Raw genomic sequence first — 23,603 nt, forward strand, 5'->3', positions numbered from 1 at the left:
CAAGGTTCATGGCCTATTGGATAGGGGGGAAGCAGTCGATGTGATATAGTTTACCTTTACCAAAGCTTTTGACAAGTCCTACATGACATTCTCATAAGCAAACTAGGAAAATATGGTCTAGATGAAATTACTCTAAGTTTGGGGCACAACAGATTGAAAGTCATCTAAAGGAGTAGTTATCAATGATTTGCTGTCAAACTGGGAGGGAGTATGCAGAGGGGTCCCACAGACGTTATCCCAGAGTCAAGTATTATTCAATATTTTCATTAATGACCTGGATAATGGAGTGTCTAAAGCTTATAAAATTTGCAGATGACACCAAATTGGGAGAGGTTGCAAGCACTTTGGAGGACAGGATTAGAATTCAAAACAATATTGACAAATTAGATAAGTGGTTTGAAATCAGGAAGATGAAATTCAGTAAAGACAAGTACAAAGCACTTCAGTTAGGAAGGAAATATCAAATGCACAACTACAAAATGGTGAACAACCGGCTAGGTGGTCATACTGCTGAAAAGGATCTTAGGGTTATTGTTGATCACAAACTGAATATCAGTCAACAGTCTAATGCAGCGGCAAAAAAGGCTAATATCATTCCAGGATGTAATAACAGGAATGTTGTATGTAAGATACGGGAAGTAAATGTCTCGTTCTACTCAGCAATGGTGAGTCCTCAGCTGGAATACGGTGTCCAGTTCTGGAGAGCACAAAAAGGACACATGGTTTAGAAAACCTGACTGATGAGGAAAGGTTAAATAAACTACATGTTTAGTGTTGAGAAAAGAAGACTGAGAGGGGACCTGATAACAGTCTTCCGATATGTTAAGGACTGTTATAAAGAGGATGGGGATCAGGGCCGGTGCAAGGAAGTTTCGTGCCCTAGGCGAAACTTCCACCTTGTGCCCGCCCTCCCCCAGCCCTGCGGCAGCTTCCCGCACCCCCTCCACCCTGAGGCACCCTCCCCCCTGCCCTGAAGCTCTCCTCCACCATGGCAGCTCTCCCACCCACTGGGGAGCCTTGCAGTACCGCCCCACCCCAGCTCACCTCTGCTCTGTGTCCTCACTGAGCACACCGCCCCTGCTCTAATTCTCATCCCAGGCTTGTGGCTCCAAACAGCTGATTTGCGCTGCAAGCCTGGCAGGCGGGAGAAGTGGAGCAGCGACCGTACGCTTGGGGAAGAACCGCTGTAAAAAAAATTGGGGGGCACTGCTTTTTGGTGCCCCCAAATCTTGACGCCCTAGGCAACCGCCTAGTTCGCCTTAATGGTAGCACCGGCCCACATGGGGATCAATTATTCTCCATGTCCAATGAAGGTAAGTCAAGAAGTAATGGACTCAACATGCAGCAAGGGAGATTTAGGTTAGATATTAAGAAAAAAAAATTCTAACCATAAGGGTACTTAAGCTCTGGAACAGGCTTACAAGGGATGTTGTAGAATCCCCATTATTAGAAATTTTTAAGAACAAGTTGAACAAACACCTGCCAGGGATGGTCTAGGTTTACGTAGTCCTGCCCCAGCACCAGAAATGGTCTTGAGGTCTGTTCCAACTCAACATTTCTATGATTCTACAATTCTATGTCAGATTGTCTCTGCCTCAACTTGCCCTCCCAGTGCATTTCACCTTCCTCCTGCTAAGCTGCAGCCTGAGCAGGAGAAAATGGAGGCAGATCACACTGTGACACCGATCTTCACTAGTTTTGAAGTGGGAGCCACTTTGGCAAAAAACCTTCAGTGGGAGAGCCACATGAACTACTAAATTAACACATTACTTTCTACTCCCTGATGATGTGATATTACAGAGCCACTCATGTAATTAAAATGAAGTCTTCTTGTACAATTAAATGATACTCCTTTTATAAAATATATGGAATTAAAAAGGCATCTATACAAGCAAACTTTTTAAGATCAGAATAATGCAAAACTTACTTTAAAAACTGGATGAGCGAAAGTGTGCCTGTTCTTCCTGGATTTTGTTCATACAGTATTTGTAATCTGTCATCACAATCCTAGTAAGGCAGTCCAAATGTTCTTTGGTCAATTTGTTCCTCTGTTTTCTTTTCAGCCCTCTGGCTGGGGTGTGGCTCTGGGATGGGACTGGGGATGAGGGTTTGGGGTGTGGGAGGAGGCTCAGGGCTGGGTCTGAGGGTTGGGGTATGGTGGTAAGGGCTGTGGGGTGGGTCTGGGGATGAGGGGTTAAGGGTGCGGGGGGGGCTCAGGGCTGGGTCAAAGTGTTGGGATGTGGGGGCAGGAGGGGTGAGGGCCCTGGGGGGGGCTGGGGATGTGAAGTTTGAGGTGCTGGCAGGCTGCCCTGGGGTTGGAGCCAGAGGACTCCCCCAGCCTTCTCCCTTCCGGCAGGCAGCACCGAGCTCTGGGGAAGAGGCTCTCTCTCTCCCCTGCAGGCAGGTAGCACCAAGCTCTAGGGGAAGGGACCCCTTTCCACCCTTCAGCAGCAGTTAGCTCCGGGGCCGGGGAAGAGGCCCACAGCAGCCTTGCAAGCCCCAACTTGCTCCCCTCCCCAGTTCTCTCCCACCCCCTACCTCTCTCCTCTCCAGATCCCTGCTGCGTGGCTTTTTAGAGCTGTTGTGCAGCTATTTATAGCCAACTGCACAGCTGCATAGCTTAGAGGGAATTTAGCGAGCTGCATTTAACATTGATGGGAGCTACCACTGGCTCACGGGCCTTGCAATGAAGAATACTGCACTATGGGCAGGAGCGAGGTTCCCAGTAGCAGGGAGAAAGTAAGAGCCAATCAAGGTTTGCTTTAGGCAAGAATCTTGGCCTCCCCACCATCAGGAACCCTCTTGCCACAACAGCTATTAATCACCCCCTTCTGGACTTTAGGAAGCACCCAGGTAGGAAGGTGTGTAACATGTTAGGATTAGGCAGTGCTCTAAGGATTAACAAAGAATCTTTCTGGAGGCTGCAATGGAGGATCATGAACCAGCAGTGTGACAATCCTAATACAGCCCAATATTGCCTGAGGGTATGTGCTTCTTCCTGGACACCACACATAAAAACAGAGCAAGGTAGGTGGAAGAGAGTTCAGGAGAGGATAAGGCAAAGGATGAGAGACCCAGACTGGTATCGCACCGCTAGCAGCAGCCATTATCTGGTGCATGTCCCTGTACAGATCTCTCCCCACACACAGGTTCTGTTTTTGTTTCCTCTCTCACAGGTTTACAACCTACTTCCCTTGCAAGAGTTGTATGGTTATTACTTCAACGGGCTGAATCTGGAAGATGACAGCAAAGAGCCATGTATCCCAGCTGACAGCATCTTTCACAATGGATTGTATTACATCCCTGTGTCCTCTGACTTTGGCCCAGATGTCTATCAGTATTTCAAGGCAGGCATGCTGGAATTTCTTTAAATTAGCCCACAATGGATTATCACCTGGATAGCAGTGGAAGAGGAGAGCAGGGAAGGGTAGGGGTGAAGGTGAAATTTAAGTGCACTCCCTGGTTTTCTCCCTTGCAAATCATGAAATGCAGCAGGCACCTGGTGTTGGGTGTATAACCTCTTCTGCTGACACGTCCACCTGCATTTAGTCTTATTGGCAGGGAAAGCTGGTCAGGAATTTTTTGATGAAACGTTTTTTCATTAGAAAATGCCAATTTGTAAAACTGAACATTTTCAGTGGAAAGGGTTGGTTTTGACAAAACTGTTATTGGTAAGGTTTATCAGGTCCAGTATGGAATTTCTGGTCAAAACTGGAAAGAAAGGCCCACCTCAGAGTAGCCCAGTGGTTACAACACTCTTCTGGAGTGTGGAAGATGCAGCTTGAAGTCCATGTTCTGCCTGATTCAGAGGAGGGTCTGGAACCTATGTCTACATATATCCACTGAGTGCTCCAGCCACCAGGCTGATGGTCATTTTAGAGGAAGGGTTTCTCCTGTTGTAACTGTTTCACTTAGTCAAAGTGATTAAATATTCATTGCACCAGAAAGAGAGAGAGACTGACACTGATTCAGAGTCCTGACTCAAGCTCAGGTTACCCATGTCCTACGTGAGGACGCTAACCCCTAAGCTGTTTGGGATTCTGGAATGGAGTTTTCTCTCTCTGGTTATTTTCTCTCTCTCTCTCTCTCACACACGCCACCTTTGAAAGATGTTAGTTTTGTCCCATTGTGGAATGGGAAGAATTTTGAAACCTTAAAACGTTTTGCCCTCAGCTCTATTATGAAATCTGTAGTCTAGGGCAGGGTATAGAGCCAGAGTCAATCCTGAACTCTAGTGCAATCTTATTTCCTGCTGTCATATATCCAGCCTCCCAGATGAGCCTCACAACATGAGGGCTGTCCTGCAGTAACAGAGGGGTGGGACTAGATAACTCAGTTTATTTTCTAGCTGTAGACTCTGATTCTTTATCTGAGAGGCAGTGGACAGGTCTCCCAAGGGAAGTGATATAAACCCAATTGCACTTCTAATACAGTATAGAAGAGTCCTGCACTGGCCCTCAGGTAAAGGGCTAGATGGGCTGTGATAGGCCCCTTTCGGAGCTCCATTAATGTAGTTTCTGACTGTACAGCAGGTGTCACTGTCCTACTTCAGAGATTCAGCACCAAATTCCTCTGTCTTGAGTGTTGTATGTTTGTAGTGCACACTGTGTATGTATTCCTGTGGTATATTGTGCATTTCTAACATGCATGGAACTCCCATTGACATTGGCACAGAAAATGTCATAGAGACTCCCATTGGAGAAGAGAGAGAAGCTGGCCCTAGGATAAGGGAGGAAGGGAAATAGTACCACTAAGAAGAGCCTGGAGTTTAGATGGGCACTGTTCACTTGTGGTATTATCCATTCCTCTGTAACTAGAAGGCTATGAATGGGGAAGGAGGGCAGAATGGAATAAAGCTGTATCAGGAAGCCGAGGTGATTGATGTCCTGTTTGTTTTGATTTTGAAGGAGATGGGCATGAAGGTTTTTACCAATTCTCGGCTGCGGCAGCCCGTGGTGTGTGGAAGTGTCAGACCAAGCCCTGATTTCCTTGGCCGTCCTGGCTTTGGTGTGAGTTTGTCCTCACCTATGGCTACTGCCAAATTTTCAGGTAATAGTGAGTGGCAGAAAAAAAATGTGTTTTTCCTGCACGGATCTGTGAGATTAGGAACATTTGTGGGGAGAAGAGGCACTGTGTGGAGTGGACATACAAGCCTGTGTGCATGTTAGCATTCACAAATACACACATCTTTATCTGAAATCCCAATTCTTTGTGGAACCAAAGTGTACAGGGTTCAAGTAATGCCACTGGAAGCCTGTCACCTCTAAGCCACTGCTTCCAATCCAGCCCAAGAGCAGAAAGCCTAGACACTTTGGGAAATGCAATACAGGTGTGTTGGACTGGCTGGCTATTGGTTCCAGTATGAGCAGTTTGTACTGAGAGGCAGCGTGGTACTGGAATTAGAGCACAGAGTTGAGAGTCAGGAGATCTGGTGTAGCATTATGGGATGCAAGCGACACCAGGGAGACATTGGTCTGCCCTGTGCCTGTGGAAGCCTAAAAGTGTTCTGCTGCTATGGTTCCCTGTCTGGACACTCCCAGCCAGCAGACAAGCATGCACTGAGTGTCTGTGTGTTGAGCAAACCTGGTTCAGCAGCTCGGACTGCAGTAGCCTGCTTGTTATACTACAACCAGACTCTGGTATCCACCAGCCTTGGTTACTACTAGCCAAGTGACACCAGCACAACCTCAGTCCTGAATTTCCTCAAAACCATGGGATCTGAAGTGTCCAGCCCTCTGCTGACCATTCAGAGATATAATAAGGTTCATTTCTTCCTTTAAAGAGACAGCACTAGGAGTTTGCCGCATTAAGTGGAGCTAATAATTACTTCAGTTCAGACATGGCATGGGGCTGGTTTAGATTAAAACAAGTTTATTAACAACTGGACATAGGTTAAGTGATGCCAAGTAAAAGAAATAAAGGTTGAGATGGCTACAAGCAAATGAAAGTGAAAACATGCACCTAAAAGTCTAAATCCTGTCTAGCAAAGCACCGTCTTTGTTTAAGATGATTTCACTCACCAACTGCTCTTAGTCCAGCTTGGCTGATTGTCTCTCAGTCAAGATCTTCCATAGAAGTACAAGGTGCTGGTTTCCCCTGTCTTCTTAGGTATAAGATAAAGATGAAGTCTCTTTCTGGCCCTTATAGTCCCAAATAATTGTCTCTGTTCTCAAAGTTAGGAAGGTGTATTCAGTATCTTGTAACTCTCTGGGATGTAGGAGCCATGATAATTCTCTGTCTCTCAAGTTCAAACTCAAGAAAACCCCTGCAGGTTTGCTTGATAGCTTTGTTCATGGCTAATATTTAAATAGATGTAAACATATATTCTTTGGTCTAGGGCAGACCTATTTATCACCTTTACCTAGGCTAGGCTATTTTCTTACACATCCTCTAGTAACATTATACAGAATCAATTCATAACTTCACATATAAGGTTAACACATGCATTTTACAATGATATAAATGACCAGTGTGCTATTACTTTTCAAGTGATACCTTACAAGATATATTCTGAACAAACATCATTGCAATAGTGTATGGGGTGTGAATTCAGGGGCACTTAGGGTCACACCTGGGTTTTACTTCCAATTCTGCCATTGATTCCCTGAGTGACCACTGGCAAGTAAAACAGCTTCCCTTCCTTTGTTTCTGTCAAACTGGGTTTGCAATTCCTACTTCATGGGAGTGTTGTAGGGACTGAAATTGTCAACATGTTTCATTTCATCATTTAAAATAATCTGTTTTTCCATTTTGAAATTACTTTCTCTTGTAAAATTTAAGATAGGTATACTGAAAAAGGATAAAAAAGAAAAAAATGTTAAAACTGAAAGGAGACATTTTGCCATTATTTAAATAAATCATTTCAGTTTGTCCTGAACCAATTTTTTTTCCAGTTCACAAATATTTTTTGAGATTTCAACTTTTTATCCCAGTTTGAGATGAATCTTTGTCTTGGCCTTTGAATATTGACCTGATCCTGAATAAGGGACAAGTACTGTATGATTTAGTATGTGAACATTTTATTCTAAGTTTGCCCTTAATAAAAAAGTTTTTTAAAAAATTTGATCTCTTGAAAATATCCAAGGGATGTGGGAAACTGTTTCCCACTCATCTCTAACCCAGCTCATCATTGAGTGGCCTGTATGAAGTGAGCTGGTGGGTCTCAGTCCAGTTCTGGATGATACAGGTGGCTACTTTGAAACACTCCCCACCACAACTGGAACTCAATAGACAACAAAGATTCAATTCCCTGCTTATCCCTAGAGGTTTTCTCTACTGAATAAGTTTGAGGCACATTGGTATGGGGGTGAGGACAGTGATTTGCTTGCCATTGCTCCTGATTTGCCAGTTTTGGGGATAAACACTGTGGCAACAGTTTTATCCATATAAAATGGCCTCTCTGCAATTGTACGCTTTCTAAATGCACTGGGTTTAACCAAGCTCCCCATTCTCTCTTAACAGAGACTGTCTCAGCAGATGATTCTCGAGGCAGAGTCATGACTGAGACTGTTCGGAAATTCTTCCCCGAGACATGGATTTGGGATCTTTTTTCAGTAGGGTGAGTACTGCTTATTCTGTCTTCTCATCTTCTTTTTAAGGCCTCACTATTTCCTTGAAAGGCATCAGGAAGGGCATGGAACCCTTTCCATAGCCAGCTTCCTGCCTGCATCCCTGCATGGTGATATTGTTCAAAGCTGTCAGTACATGTTCCCAAATAATGCATCCAGCATGTCAGACTTGGCTAGCAAGAGGAAGAAGTGTCTTGTCATTGAGGTGCAGTCAAGAACTCAGGGTCTTATTCCATGCTCTGCCACTGATTGTTGTGTAACCTCAGGCAAGTGGCATGCAGGAGAATTTTCTAGGGGCTTCTCATCAGAGGTTTTGAGTGATGAGTTCTGAGCACTCATACACCAAGGGGAACTCTCTCCAAGCAAAACATGGGCAGTACTCTCTCTGCTGACTCTCTGAAAAATCTGTCTCTACTGAGTGCTGCATACACACTCTGCCCCATTCCTTCTAGTTCCACTGGCAAGGCCAACGTTGTATTCACCATCCCTGACACCATCACTGAATGGAAAGCCAGCGTTTTCTGTTTGGAGAAGGAGTCTGGATTTGGTATCTCTGCACCCACCTCCCTGACAGCCTTCCAGCCTTTCTTTGTTGACATGACCCTGCCCTACTCCATCATCCATGGGGAAGACTTCCTTCTTAGAGCCAATGTCTTCAACTATCTGGACAAGTGCATCAAGGTATGTCCTTTTCTTCTCACTCTGATTAAATGTGTCCCCCACAACCTGGAAGATACCAGATCTTCTCCAGGGCTCCTGCTTGTGTGGCTAAAACAAGCAGCAATGTGGTAAATTTTTTAAGACCTATCTGTATTATGGCAAATCAACCTAGTTGCACCAATCCTATTGAGCCACTACAGAGCAGAGACAGAGCTCACTGAATTGTGTCCTGGGAATGGGATACAAGGAAACCTACATAGGGAGTTGAAAAGACCAGAAATATGGTGTGTACGTAGCATCCTTCGTGCTTCAGGGTTCTTTACAACTCTGACTTTAGTGGGGCTACAGAGGCTGTAAGTCAAGGCAGAACCTGGACCTGGGCCTCCCAAAGTGTACACACAGAGGGTTGGGGGTGGGGAGTTGAGCCTGGTCAGATTCTGACTCCTGCCTCAGGTGCAGGGTATAGGGAGCATCGGAATGACAGTGCTTGTATCAGGGGAGTATTTGTCTAGGCAGAGGCTCTATACAGCTTCTGAAGTCTGGAGTAAATAGCATGCACTTCTTGTGCATCAGTCAGCAGCATGAGGCAGAGCTTTCTGCCCTTCAGAACAGGAGGTGTAAGAGTCATGTTTGAATGTGTTCTTTCTAGTTACCCATAGGGGGATTCTGCCTACCTCACTACCCTCAGGCAGGACACATCCAATGACAGTGGGGTGCACTCATATTCCTAAATAGCTTACACACAGCTTAAAGGGGACCTGTGAGAAATATTTGTACCCTCTTTTGCTTTTTTTCATTGTATCCAAAAAGCTAGATCCCTCCCCCCCCCCGCCCCGTGGTTTTCATTTTTTTTTCTGTTTGATTTTAAAATTAAATCATCGTCTCATTTTATCCTCTTTTTGTTGGAGGTCTCCTAGGATAACTGCAGAACTACAGTGGGAACTTCCTTAGCCCTTAATTAAAGAGGTGTGTTTGAATCATCAGAAAAAGACTTTTCTCCTTACTGTTTGTTAAGAGTCTGTGTTAAACAGATGTTAACAAACAAAAAGACACCAGAGTTTTAAACAGTTTAAATCCCTTTTCCTCTCCACCTCTTGTGACATCATAATCCCTTTCCAGTTTTCCAAGTAGTCCTGCAACAAAACACAGACATCTAGAAATCAGAAAAATGTTGGGAAGAAAAAGTACCAAACCTTGGTGGCCTTCAATATATCTCATAAAGCAGCAAAAAAAGCCCGGGTGATGCAGATCTCTTGGAAGGTGTTAGCACCTTTTGTACTGAGTGAGAGCAGGGGTGCTGGTCAGTATAGTAGGTTATCTACCTCCATGGTATATTTCATAGGGCAGAAGTTAGCTCTGTTAAGGTGTCCTCTGAAGAGTTGCCCATCCAGTACCACAGCATCCCTTGTCCTGATTCTGCCCCATAGTGTTGGCATTGGACACTCACTGGAGACAGGCAGAAGGGAGTTCCTGTAATGATGACCCTGTTTATGTCAGACATAACCTGCACCACATCAGTATTTCTCTCCTGCTCCCAGGTTGGTATTTTGCTGGCCAGTTCCCGGGATTACCAGGCTCAGCTCCTTTCCCCAAAGGGAGACGATGGATGTGTATGTGCCAATGAGAGGAAAACCTACGTGTGGAATATTATCTCAAAAAAACTTGGTATGTTTCTGCACAACTTTCTGTCCTGTGACTGATGCTAGTGTATTCATGTGTCACCAAAAGCCCACCCCTAATCAGTCCATCTTCTGAGTCCATAGAGCTTGGAGCTACATTGCCCCAAACTTGCTTGGTTGGGAGATGCTGTATAGAAAGCTTCATTGGTATAGAGCTCAGAGCTCCATCACCCCATGGCTGCTCATCTATGGTGACTAAACAGTCATAGAATCATAGAATATCAGGGTTGGAAGGGACCTCAGGAGGTCATCTAGTCCAACCTCCTGCTCAAAGCAGGACCAATCCCCAACTAAATCATCCCAGCCAGGGCTTTGTCAAGCCTGACTTTGAAAACCTCTAAGGAAGGAGATTCCACCAGCTCCCCAGGTAACACATTCCAGTGCTTCACCACCCTCCTAGTGAAAATGTTTTTTCCATATCAACCTAACCCCACAACCATTGATGACCATTATGCTCTGTTCGTTCATCTGCCACCTAGAAGCCTAGATCCAAGTCCTCTTAGGAACCCCTTCAATTGAAGCGTAAATCCCATCTCTCGCAGCTAATACTCAGTTTCCTCAGCCTCTTCTCATAAGTCATGTGCTCCAGCCCTCTAAGCATTTTTGGTGCCCTCTGCTGGACTCTTTCCAATTTTTCCACATCCCTCTAGTAGTGTGGGGCCCAAAACTGGACACAGTACTCCAATGAGGCCTCACCAATGCTGAATAGAGGGGAATGATCATGTCCCTTGATCTGCTGGCAATGCCCCTACTTATACAGACCAAAATGTCGTTAGCCTTCTTGGCAACAAGGGCACACTGTTGACTCATATCCAGCTTCTCATCCACTGTAACCTGCAGAACTGTTGCCTGGCCACTTGGTCCAGCAGTTGACCTGCAGAATTCCATACTGCAGCTTTGTCACATGTAGAAATCTGCTAACATCAGCCATCATGCTGAACAATGGAACTAATGTTTTCTCTTTATCGGGTGTTATTCCAGGTGACGTGATGTTCAGTGTTACTGCTGAGACCAAGAAGAATAGTGGGAAGTGTGGAAACACAACATCTGGGAGGCCAGAGATAGGGTGGAAGGATACCCTGATCAGAACCCTGTTAGTTGAGGTACAGTGGAAAGCTCTGACCTTGTGTCTGAACATCCCTCCCTTTCATGAAGAGTGCAGCAAGTATGTGTGAAAGCAAGTCAGAGTGTTGGAGGTGCCCTAAAGTGCACCAGGCTTGGGTCAAGTGCCAGACAGCTGGGATAGAGCTGGGTGTTCAGTTTAGGAGTGATGTCACTGCCATCAAGAGTGTTATTGAGAGGACAAGTGTTTGGTGAATATGATGGAGGTCAGAGTATGTGAGCCAGCCCACCATGAACCCCCTCCCTCCTTCTAACTGCAGTGCTGGAGAGTTTGTCCTGCCTGCTGTGTTAGGCAGCCTGGGGTCAGACAGGCCATGCTGATGTAGCCACTTTGTAAGACAGGACTCCTTCTCCATGACCAAAATACCCTGTGCATAGATTCACTGTGTTTGCGTCCTACACTTGGGCAGAGCCAAAACTGGGACCAGCATACGTATGGTCCACAGGATGTAAATCCACCAGGAGAGTTAGAATGAAACTCCCACTGGCCTGTCAGAGCCCTGCTCAGCATTTCCTAGCCATAAACTGCATCTGACTCAATCCAGCTAGCAAGCAACAGTATTTGTAGGTAACCCAGCATCACGTTTAAGCACTAGCCCGGCATCTACAACAGCTGTCCCCTGGCAGGCAGGAATATTACCATCCTGTATATCATCTTAAACTGGGACATTCAGGGACTGCCAATAAAACATTTGTACCCCACCATCCTTTAAATCAAGCTATATTACTCACAAGTGACAAAGCCTTTACTGTGTTATGCTGGGGAAAGTAAAGAGAGGGGAGGACTGAAGCAGATGAAAGAGAAATACAGTAAGTTTCCCCCACCCCCTTGCGTAATGCAGGGAAGGAGAATGGGAAAGACTCCTCAGACCAATTGTCTAGAGCTCCCCTGAAGTAGCAGCCACATCATGGATATGTCTGGTCCCTAGAGTCTGGGTATAATACCCTGATTACTTGATAGTGCAGATGTGGGGGTGGCTTGTCATTGGACCATTTTCTTCTGTAACATTCATTCTGACATGCTGTATGTGTCTCTTTTCTCCCCTCCACCGACCAGCCTGAAGGCATCGAAAAGGAGGTGACCCAGAGCTCCCTCATCTGCACAAAAAGTAAGGGCATCTCTCCAAATTCTGTACCTGTTGACTGGGACCAAAGCTCTTTCCTTCAGCACTAATTAATAATTTTGTAAATCCCTGACCCATCCCCCTTTCACTGAGGCACTGGACAGCTGGCACCTGATGTGTGAGGAAGGATGGTCCAGGAGTTACAATGCTAGTCTGGCAGTTGAATGATAAGAGTTCAATTCCCTGCTGTGCCACTAACCTCCTATGTGACCTTGGGCAGGTCACTTAGGATATGTCTACACTGCATACTAAGCCCAGGCTCTGACTCAGGTTTGGGCCGAAACCTCCCTGCTGTTCACATGCAAATCAGTCTGACTTGGGTACAGCAAGCACTCATGACCTAGTTCCTAGAACCCTGCTCAGGGGTGGGTCAGAGCCTGAGTCCTGCTGTGACTTGGGTCCAAGCCCTGTCATTTGCAGTGTGGCACAGGTCAAGCTGCAGATCCTGGTCAGGGTATGCAGGATGAATGTGTTAGCATGGCACTGAGACCCAGGTCTGCCCATTGTAATCTTAGGTTTACAATGCAGGGTGGATGTTCAAGTACAGTCCCACAGACCTGGGTTTAGTGTGCAGTGTAAATACGTCTCTGTCTCTCAGTTCATTTAGTGGCATAATAGCACTTCCTAATAGTGCAGGGGGCTATATAACTACCTAAGATACATAGTTCACTGGGCCATTTCAAGCATGTCCTGGGCCCCTTGAAGGCATATTTCATTAATGTCTTCCCAAAGAGTTTAATTTTTCTGTTTTCTTCTCCCAGTGAAGATGGAAGATAGGGCTGGGAGTAGAGAGACAGATAGGAGAACAGGGGAGCCTTAGAATGAATGTGCCACATAGAGTGGTCAGTAGCCAAGCTGTTGTGGAGGCCGTGGAAGACCACTTGCTAATGGAGGGAGAAAAAAAGAGGGCTCTAACCCTCACCAACCACCCCTCCCTCATCAAATGTCTTGCTGAAGACACTCCTTCAACCAGAGTTCCTGGCCACCACAAATGCCATCACAGCCTGTGAGCACTGGCCTCGCCTATATACATTGACTTCTGTGGACTGTGGTAACTTACAACACCTGAGGATTTGCTCCATTTTGTCTGACTTTCACTGTATTAGTTTTACTTTGTCTCCTTCACTCCTGACTATTGTTATGTACTGGGGGCAACAGTAACGGTTTCCATATACTGTTCTCCATTGTTAGTGTCTTCTGATGTTCATTCATTTTAATTTTTACAAGACGTGCTTAGTTGCTATAATCAGATTCCTGATATAAATGATCAAAAGTAATCTAATATTTTCCCCACAGATGCTACAGCCACAGAACCAGTGTCTCTGAAGCTGCCTGAAAACCTGGTGGAAGGATCAGCCAGAGCCTCTTTCTCTGTCACTGGTAAATCTATTAAGTTTTGTATTGAGATTTTTGCATCTCAGGAAAGGCAAACTTCTGAGCAACAAGGCATTCCTGTCTCTTTGAAAGTAACCTTCCAGCTTTGCAGTGACAGAAGACACCAGCTTTGCCAGAGAGGAGAAACCCAGGTTCTGGATGTTGGCGATACTCCTTTCTTTTTGGTATAAAGGGTTTATTGGCACTTGTTTGGGTTGATTCAATTGTTTGTCACTCATGCCATCCTAAACTCCTGTCAATAAACCCTTTGCACCCCACCATCCTATATATTAAGCTATATTACTCACAAGGGACAAAGCCCTTACTGCGTTATGCTGGTCATCCCAAAATAATGCTAATAAATGCATTATGCCACTGCATCCCTTCTTTTGTCCTGTATGTGCCATGCTTTCTAGAAATACTATTTTAGCAATGTTGTAGCAAAGGGTGTTTTAAAAGCTTTATTAAAATACTTTTGTATCCCTCTGTGAATTCACTTATCCAGGCCTTGGAAGGAGAAAAATAGAAATTAATACAATTTTAGAAACTTCTAAATATTTCACCCAAATACCATTTTGAAATAAATAATTGCACTGCAGTTCTAAGGCCTGATATCTTGGGATACAAGCCTTAGAAACAATTGATGGGTGTCCAATAGAGCAGTGGTTCTCAACGCTGGTCTACCACTTATTCAGGGAAAGCCCCAGGCAGGTCAGGCCAGTTTGTTTACCTGCCACATCCGCAGGTTCGGCCGATCGTATCTCCCACTGGCCAGTGGGGGCTGCAGAAGGGCAGCCAGCACATCCCTCGGCCCGTGCTACTTCTCGCAGCCCCCATTGGCCTGGAGCAGTGAACTGCGGCCAGTGGAAGCCACAATTGGCTGAACTTGTGGACGCAGCAGGTAAACCTGCCCGGTCTGCCAGGGGCTTTCCCCTGAACAAGCGGCAGACTGGCTTTGAGAACCACTGCCATAGAGAAACTATAAAAATCCTTCCACTGAAGTGTTATGAAGCAGGGTTCCCAATTTTTTTCATAGTGAGGGCAATATTTTAGTACAGAGAATGCCTCCAGAACATGTTTTTCCCTCACCTGATTCTTGATCACTCAGATATGCTTCTCCATCTCATGCCATCCCTGTGGCAACTACAGCAATTTCTTAAATGGAGAGGTAACATTTGGAAAGTATTTGATGTATTTCAGCTCTCTCTTAATGCATTTTAGCAGCTGGAAATAAAGAGAAAATGCTGGTAACATGTGACCAGCCAGCTCTTCATGGCAATCAGCAAGGGCTGTGGAGACCATAGTTTGGAAACTTTCACTCTGAAGTGCCCATTTCTAGGCTTGTTGAGTTGGGAGTCTTTAAACCTGTCCAGGAATTTTTTGTCCAGACTGTACTGACAAATGTAACTTTCTTGGGATAAGGAAGAAACTTTTCCTGGTGGGGTATTTTTTTGTTCTTAAATAAAAACCAGCTGCTCAAAGCTTTGCAGGCATTTGCCATGTTCAAGATATTTCTGGTGCAGATTAGCTGACAAAGTGCAGGTGTGACGGACAAAGGGCGTATGAAGTGTGGGTTTCTTGGGGTTTTTTTTTCTGTCTCCTACTTTAGAACAGAACAAATCTGTCCTCTTGTGCTCGGGACTCAAGGATTACTGAGAAAAGCAGTGGTAGAATATCTGCAGCCAGGGGTTAATCCTAGAATCTCTGTCAGGATCTTGAGGGTCCCTAACTATTGTACTGTTATTATTGTTCTGTAGCATATATTAGCTTTACAGATTCTGATGTTGGCTCTGTGTGAAACTCACTCCCTGTATCTCCATCCCCAGGCGATATCATGGGCACAGCCATGCAGAACCTGCAGCAGCTTCTCCGGATGCCCTTCGGGTGTGGGGAGCAGAACATGGTCCTGTTTGTCCCCAACATCTACGTCCTGGACTATCTGAATAAGACAGGGCAGCTGACCGAGGAGATCAAATCCAAGGCCATCGGATACTTAGTCAGCGGTGAGGGGCCTCTCCTTAACTTGTGACACCCTCCTGCCTCCATTGATAGCATGCCCTACAAAGTTACCCTGGTAGCTCCACATTTTTCATTTAATAAGCACAGTAACCAGGTAGCCGCCTTGTAACACACTGCTGACCTGCTTGCTCCTGCAAATCAATTGGGAGTTCTGCTTGAAATTGTTCCTTACATCATCCTGCCTCCTCTATCCCCTTCCCACCTACCTTTTCATCTTGTTTGAGGTTCACTCCATTTATGTCTTGTCTTCCTGCCCCTTCCAAATGACCGTTTTTTGTTGTCAATCATTAGTTTGCTCTCCTTGATCCTTTCCCCCAGGCTTTGATGCCAAGTAAATGTTCTTCTGCTCCCCTCAGTCCCTCAGGCTCATCCCCATTTGATTCATCTAATTGGGGTTCTGGATTTATTTGATGACAAATTAAAATGGGATTTTGTTGGTTTTAATTATGAAACATTTCCTCCTCCTTGTGTGTTTTCAGGGTACCAGAAGCAGCTGTCATACAAACACCCAGATGGATCCTACAGTATCTTTGGGACCAGAGATAAGGAAGGAAACACATGGTAAGAGCTGGGAAGCTGGCTGAGGCCTGGGCTGATAATGAATCCATGAGCTGCAGATGAAAGACACACACTAAATAAATCAAACACACATGTAAAGAGCGTGGACTAGAACTCTAGTTCTAAAGCTCTGAGAACAAACATCTCTTCCAGTGATGTTAAAGGAGAAGTCTCTTAGCTGCTACTGGCAGTAGGTCCCTTTTTATTCTCTGTAGACTCACCCACTTGAGGTGACATGATCATACACATGTACACAAAGCCAGCATTTTACAGACAGATTAAAGAAACAGCTCTATCCCATCATCTGTCGCTCATTCCCCTCCTGGCCTGTGTGTAGGAGGGGAAGGGACCTGCATTGAGTTTTGATGCTTTAGACTCCAAGTGACTGCTCATCTCTGTGTTGTTCTTCTTCAGGCTCACCGCCTTCGTATACAAGTCATTTGCACAAGCCAAGCGCTATATCTTTATTGACGACAGTGTCCAGTCCCAAACTCTGATCTGGCTCTCAAGTAAACAGAAGTCAAATGGTTGTTTCCAAAGTGTTGGGAAACTCTTCAACAATGCCTTGAAGGTGACACATTTCTGCTCCCTGCCGAACTTCCTGTTCTGCCTCTGGAAAAGCACTTTCTTACCTCTTCTAAATAGCATTCTTAATCCCCAATTCCCGCTTTCAACTGGGATAACTCTTCAGATATAGACAATTAATAATGTCAAAGTTTAATAGATTTCATTTTCCAAAGCATCTCTCTGATCTCACAAATCTGTTTTCTTTCCCCAATCTCCCAGCTCCTACACTCTATCTCAGCCACTACAGAAGAACAAAGTTGAAGAAGTTCTTTGCTTGCTGCATCTAGGGGGTCCTCTCCCACATCCTCTTAGGCAAGCAGCTGCCCCTATGAGAGGTTGCTAGGCTCATTCTTCTTCCTTAAGAACTGCTTCCACAGCTGGTCAGGCTCTTCATTGTAAAGAACTTGGCCAGCAATAGAAGCAGAGCCAGTCCGATGTGACCAGCAAACACGGGCTATCAGTTTGAGAACTGCTATCCTGAATTCTGTCCAGGCATAACAGGGTAATAACACAATATGGGAACCACACAATGGTGTAGTACGTCAGTGAAACAGTCCAGGGGGAAGAGAAGGTGGTGCCCTCCCCCTCGGAATGACTGGTTCTATCATGTGTTTTATTCAGGGAGGAGTCGACGATGAGCTTTCACTCACAGCCTACATCACCACAGCTTTGCTTGAGGCTGGACACCCCAGCTCGGTATGGATTCCTTCACTATTGTTATCCTGCCTTAACTGGTTTCAGTTAGTTGGTTTGGCCGCAGAATCTGTTACAAATTGCCTGGGTACTGTCAGTGATGACCCACAGGGACATGTCTGCATGGAATGTGTATACATTCATTGCTGTTAATAAAGAAAAGGGGCTACATACTACCCCCAGTCTTCAAGCAGAAATTCCATTACAGTCAACAGGGTCTTGGGCAGTAGTATATGGTTCAGTGTAATTTCTAATTAAATGAAATGCTAGACATGCCTGCAAACTTGTCAGGCCTTCATAATAAATTGAGACATACCTATTTCATGGAGCTGGAAGGAACCTTGAAGGGTCATTGAGTCCAGCCCCCTGTCTTCATCAGCCAAACTGAGTACTGATTTTGCCCCAGATGGCCCCCCTCAAGGATTGAGCTCATAACCCTAGGTATAGCAGGCTAATGCTCAAACCACTGAGCTATCCCTCCCCCTCCTTTGTGCTTGTATTGTATCTCAGTCTTAAACATGAGTCACTCAGGACCAGGCGACAGTTTAGGGCAGACCCTTGAAACATCCAAATTGGCCTGTTAACTCATGTATCTCTGACTATGTGCAGAGGTGGAGTAAACTCCAGTTCAGTTCTGATGACTGATACACATGCTGCAACCAGTTAAAAATGTAAAAGTCCATTAAAATGAGGGACAAGTTGTATCTTGCTTTACAGTGGTTGGTGTAAGGGAGAGCAGAGGCTGGGCCTTAGATCCTAAAATGTCAGACTTCCTGACTTGTATTTTCCATACATTTTCTTAGCAGTGTTCTGTTTCTGTCTGAGGAGCTTGCTTCTTCCTGGCCTATATTCTGCAGTGGTGAAGTCATGGAGTCAAATTGTGATCTCAGTGACTTTGGGGTAATGTCATTTACTTCAGTGTAAATTAACACTGGAGGCACTGAGAGCAGAATCTGGCCCATAATATTGAGTTTATCCATGACTACAGAATGTGATATTACCATGAAAGTTTAATAACTTATTGTAGAGCTAAGAAGAAGCAGTGGGCTGGAAGGGGGACAGAATGAGCTCTGATTTATACTCAAATTTTAACTTCAATAATGAAACCAAAGGCACTCCTGCGTTATGATGTTTCCCTAGTCTGAAAATCCTTGTTTCAGGGATGTCATGCTGCTCCTTCTGCAATCCTTTTGGACCTAGACGTTTCCATGTTCACTGCAGCGATGGTGGTCAGATAAAGTGAGCCTGGAATGTTCTGTAACCAAAATATTTGGCTGAGTGAAGATGTACGTCCCACACAGATCTAATTTATTTCTTTATAGCACCCCGTAGTCCGAAATGGCCTGTTTTGCTTAGAGGCTGCATCTGGAGAGGAAATCAGCAAAGTTTACATCCAGGCACTCCTGGCCTATATCTTCTGCCTGGTTGGCAATGAGGGGAAATGTGACTTCTTCTTGAAGGAGCTGAACAAATCAGCTAAGAAAGTCGGTGAGTGTCACCTAGTTTTTCTGGGACATTAGCACTGATGGCAGATGGGCCTACCTAGATGATACTGCCACCTTTAATTCTTGTGTTCAAATTTAGACACCATGGTAACTTTATCTGTCATGGAGTTTGACTCATTAGAAATACATAGGGAGATAAGCAGGCCCATAGGTAGGCCAGTTGAAATGGAGATGCTGAGCAGATCTGTGGTTTTATTTTTTTTAACACGTATCAGAGGGGTAGCCGTGTTAGTCTGGATCTGTAAAAGCAGCAAAGGTTAGTCTGTAAGGTGCCGCAGGACTCTTTGCCTTTTTTTAACACACAACCCAGATTAACCCTCCTCTCTATATACTGAAGGAGCCCTTGACTGTCATGCCCACCTCCCAACCTCAACCAGGCTTCCCAAGCTGTCCTCCTCCTGTGCATGCAGATGTCCAATATTATGTAATACTTTGACACCAAACTTTTTGGTTATAAATTACGAGAATTTACTGGGCCTGATTCAGATCTCCCTTTAACTGGTGCAAATCAAGGGTAGCTAGAAGGAGAGAACTGGGACCAATGTCTCTCTTGCTTTATTTCTAGCCTTTTCTCTCAATCTGCCTGCCTTAGCTTTTTTATGTGACTATCCTGTAGAAAGGATGACATCTTGTGGCAAGCAAATATAATTGCAGTCTATTCCCAATAGCCTCAATCCCTGCTCCTGCAGAGTAGTCTGCTGGAATATTGTGTTCAGTTCTGGTCCTCCTAGTCTCAAAAAGGATCTAGAAGGAATACAGGGGGTTCAGAAATAGAAGACAAAGCTGACTAGAGGAATGAGATGATTTCCATTAGAAAGTAAATTGAAGGAGTAAAAGAGAGTATTTAAAGCAGAGACGGAAAGAGGAGAAATAAAATAATGATATGGAGAAGATAGATTTTGTGCTCCTGGTCTGCATTTTTCATAATACCTGACTAAGGGAACATTCAATGACATTGAAAGGCAGCAAATTTAAAATTGATAAAAGCAAATGCTTATTAATAAAACACATAATTAGTACATGGAACTCAATGCTACTGGAGCACATTGAGACCTAGAACTTATCAGGATTCATAAAAAATCAGAAGCATATATGGACAATGAGAATATCCAGTTACATTAGGTAAGATTAAAAAAAACTCCAAAGTTTGAAAGGGATTGTTGTTATATTTCAGGGCGTAAGACTACTCATACCCAAAGTATGGAAAAAACGTCTTCATGGGTAGGTTATTCCATAACCGCCCACTTTGAAATTTCTTGCGCCTTCCTCTGAAGGTGGCTGGTTCTGGCCACGGTCAGAGATAGGCTACTGGATGAGATGGACCACTGGGCGGGTATGGCATAGCAGTTTCTTGATTCTTCATGACCAGAGCGTCAGTGGAACATCAGGAGACTTAACCAACTATCAAATAATGGAGAGTTTCAACAAACTTTGTTTTGGATAGTTGAGGTTTGACTGCACCAAACAGTCTCCCTCAGAGTCTCAAATCTAGCCTCCTTTGTCTCTCTGCTCACCTCAGGAAAGAAAGATGCTGTGATTAGGAATGAAGTTTGCATGATTTAACACCTGGTACACCCTACTTAGCCTTTGCAGTTTTCCCAGTCCTAGAGAGAGAGCCAGGGGTAAGAATCAGATGTTGCCCTCTTTACTTCTGTAAATCAGGAGTAATTGGATTTACTGGAACTGGCAAAGGTACAGAAAAGGCAACAAAAAATATGAGCGGTATGGAATAACTTCCATCTGAGGTGAGATTAAAGATTGGGACGGTTCAGCTTGAAGAGGAGACCACTGAGGGGAGCTATTATAGAAAGCTATAAAGTCATGAGTGGTGTGGAGAAAGTGAATAAGGAAGTGTTATTTACTCCTTCACATAACACAATAACCAAGGGTTACCCAAAAAAGTGAATAGGCAGCAGATTTAAAACAAACATAAGAATGTGGATTGTGTGGCCAGGGGATGTTATGGAGGGCAAAAGTATAACTGGGTAGGAAAAAGGAGGAGGAGAGGTTCATAGATGGCTATTAGCCAATATGGGCAGGGACTCAACCCTGTTCTCCGAGTGTCCCTAAACCTCTGACTGCTAGAAGCTGGGATTGGATGACAGGGGATGATGGATCACTCAATAATTGCTCTGCTCTGTTCATTCCCTCTGACACATCTGGCATTGAACACTGTCAGAAGAAAAGATACTGGGCTAGATGAACCATTGGTCTGACCCGCTATGGCCTTTCTTATGTTTCTATGTTCAGTGGAGTTTCTCTGAAGTTACACCGGTGTACATAACAGGATCTGGCCAGAGGACTGAGACCTAAACATTTATGTCCCCTACTGGAGGGCAGAGCACTGAGTTTTTTCTCCATGGTCCTGCCATCCTTGTGGAGAAAGAAATGCTATGTCTACACTATACTCCACTGATGGTGGTGTGTAGTGTGTGTGCAGCTGAATACCACAGTGAAAAGCAGGCTCCATCCACGCTGTAGTGGGTAGTTACATGTGTTAGTGAAAGGTTCTGGTGGTGGGGTTGTAGGGGCGGGGGGTCGGCTCCCCACAGCTGGATCCTTGCACTATGATGAGGAAAAGCATCAGCAATGGGTAGCTGGCAGAGCCTTTCTTTGCTGCCTCGCTCCTGCCAGAACCTTTCCACACTGCCCATGTCTTTCCCTGAAGTGGGGAAACGCTCCAGCAGCAGGGAGGCAGTGGAACACTGCATTGCAAGAGGCATAGCTTGGGCAAGTAGAAAGTCATGTAGGGTAAGGACTTGGGTACATACCCACAGCTTTCAAGCATGTCTGTACTCTACTCAGCTAAGCAGTGCCTCTCCACCTGCACTGCTGTTTATACCCGTGCTAGGAGGGCTATCCATCTATGTACTCTGCAGGCTGCCAAAAGAAGACATACCCAAAGCGACTGGGACTGGGTCTTCTGCATGGCAGCACAGACTACTAATTACTAAGCTGCTCTTCTGGTTCTTCACAATCTCCTTTGTGTTCTCAGGCGGCTCAGTGCACTGGGAGCGGGAGGTAAAGCCCCCTGCAGAAACATTCCCCTCTTTCTATTCTCGTGCCCCCTCTGCTGAGGTTGAGATGACCAGCTATGTGCTGAAGTCAGTGCTCCACAAACCCAAACGGGCTCAAAAGGACCTAACATTCGCCTCACAGATTGTGCAGTGGATCATCAGACAGAAGAATCCCTATGGGGGCTTCTCTTCCACCCAGGTACAGCAACTACCTTCTGCCCTCTAATCACGCCCAGGAAATCGCAGGCAGCTACTCACATAAGCCAGCTACATTAGAGATTGAGAAAGAGCCAATGGGACTTCCACTGGCCACTTTCTCCCACATATAGTACAGGCCCTATTCCAGAAGCTGGGGTAGCAGCTATGAAGGGATTGCGCACTTCCTCACACCCTGCCAGCTGCCTCCCCTAGCCTCAGCCTCTATGTACAAAGTGCCAATGCACTCAAGCTCTTTGCAGAATGATCTGTGTGTGTGTGTGTATGTATAAATGTCATCTGCTGGGGGAACAGAACATTAGAGTTGAATTCTGCTGCCCAGAAGACTATCTGGTCCTAAATGTGCCAAGGTGAAAGTCACATGGCAGCAGTTGAATAGTAACAGGTATAGTTAAATCTTCACATGGGTAGGAGCTCAGAGAATTCCTTTAGTCCCTGGTTCTCAGCCTATTACTGATGTGTGTATGATTTGCTAATAGACACATCTGGTGCACTGAAGTGTTCTGGAAGTGTGCCCTAATGTTCTACAGGACTCAGTGTCCAAGATGAACTGGGGATGGGTTTGGGCTCATCTTCACTGAAATCTTGTGAGCCATGAAATGACTCTGGTCTGCACTGGAACCATTTGTTTAATAACCCCATGCAGTATCCCAACACAGTGTGTCTGTAATTGACAATTATTCTACACTTTTTCAGGACACAGTTATTGCTCTTCAAGCGCTGGCTGATTATGGTGCAGCAACCTACTCTGAGAATAGCCAAAACACAGTTAAAATCAGCTCCAGCAAGCCTTTTGAGAAGGTCTTTGAGGTGAATAGCCATAACAGGCTACTGTTGCAGCAGAGTTCCCTGCCTGATGTCCCAGGGAATTATATCCTGGAAGTGAATGGCAACGGATGTGTCTTTGTGCAGGTAAGTACTCACCCTACCCTTCAGCGTGTGGCTTCTTCACCACATAATACAGCCTTTCTTCTTTTGTCTCTCTCTGTCTCCCTTCCTTCCTACCTCCTCTGTTATTTCTTTTCTTAAGACTCTTTGGACAAATATATCAACTTCTTTAACTCCAGTTCAGAAAGAAAGAAAGAATTGGCCCTTGGTGTTTTTTCTCTGTATCACACGTGATTAGCTTTTTCTCAGGTGATGACTGGTAACTGGACATGTGTCACACACAAACATCCTCCTATTTATTCGTAAAACTTGAGTTCCAGTTGAAGGAGTTTGGTTTGCCTATCTGTCAGTCATAGGGCTTTACACTACTGCCCATCTTTGTATTATCCAGCTGCTTCCATGTCAAATCAATAGCAATCTTCCTATATGAGGTAAAAATCTGCCTGGGATATTTTAGTTTGAGTGGTTGGATAGATAAATTTGTTAGATGTTTTCAGATATTTTTTGGGTGGGGTGCAGGCATTTGTTTTGTAGATGTTTGATAGATGAGCGCCATCAGTGTTGTGAGTCTCACTGTTGCAATGGTGGAAAGATTTTTTTTCAAAGAGGAAGG

General features: G+C 45.0%; 1 protein-coding gene across 1 annotated transcript in view; it reads left to right on the forward strand.

The window, feature by feature from the left end:
• The window catches only part of LOC116837062 (ovostatin-like), a 51,732-nt gene that overhangs the window by 22,596 nt on the left and 5,533 nt on the right, over positions 1-23,603 (forward strand). Inside the window, exons 16-30 of the mRNA XM_032801213.1 lie at positions 3,177-3,347; positions 4,908-5,049; positions 7,462-7,558; positions 8,021-8,249; positions 9,767-9,893; positions 10,889-11,010; positions 12,087-12,138; positions 13,450-13,533; positions 15,354-15,530; positions 16,026-16,107; positions 16,519-16,675; positions 17,293-17,367; positions 18,687-18,852; positions 21,865-22,085; positions 22,799-23,014. Coding sequence (XP_032657104.1) covers positions 3,177-3,347; positions 4,908-5,049; positions 7,462-7,558; positions 8,021-8,249; positions 9,767-9,893; positions 10,889-11,010; positions 12,087-12,138; positions 13,450-13,533; positions 15,354-15,530; positions 16,026-16,107; positions 16,519-16,675; positions 17,293-17,367; positions 18,687-18,852; positions 21,865-22,085; positions 22,799-23,014 — 2,118 coding nt within the window. The remainder of the gene's footprint in view (positions 1-3,176; positions 3,348-4,907; positions 5,050-7,461; positions 7,559-8,020; positions 8,250-9,766; positions 9,894-10,888; positions 11,011-12,086; positions 12,139-13,449; positions 13,534-15,353; positions 15,531-16,025; positions 16,108-16,518; positions 16,676-17,292; positions 17,368-18,686; positions 18,853-21,864; positions 22,086-22,798; positions 23,015-23,603) is intronic.

The sequence above is a fragment of the Chelonoidis abingdonii genome, chromosome 1, assembly GCF_003597395.2.
Source record: "Chelonoidis abingdonii isolate Lonesome George chromosome 1, CheloAbing_2.0, whole genome shotgun sequence".
Lineage (NCBI taxonomy): Eukaryota > Metazoa > Chordata > Testudines > Testudinidae > Chelonoidis > Chelonoidis abingdonii.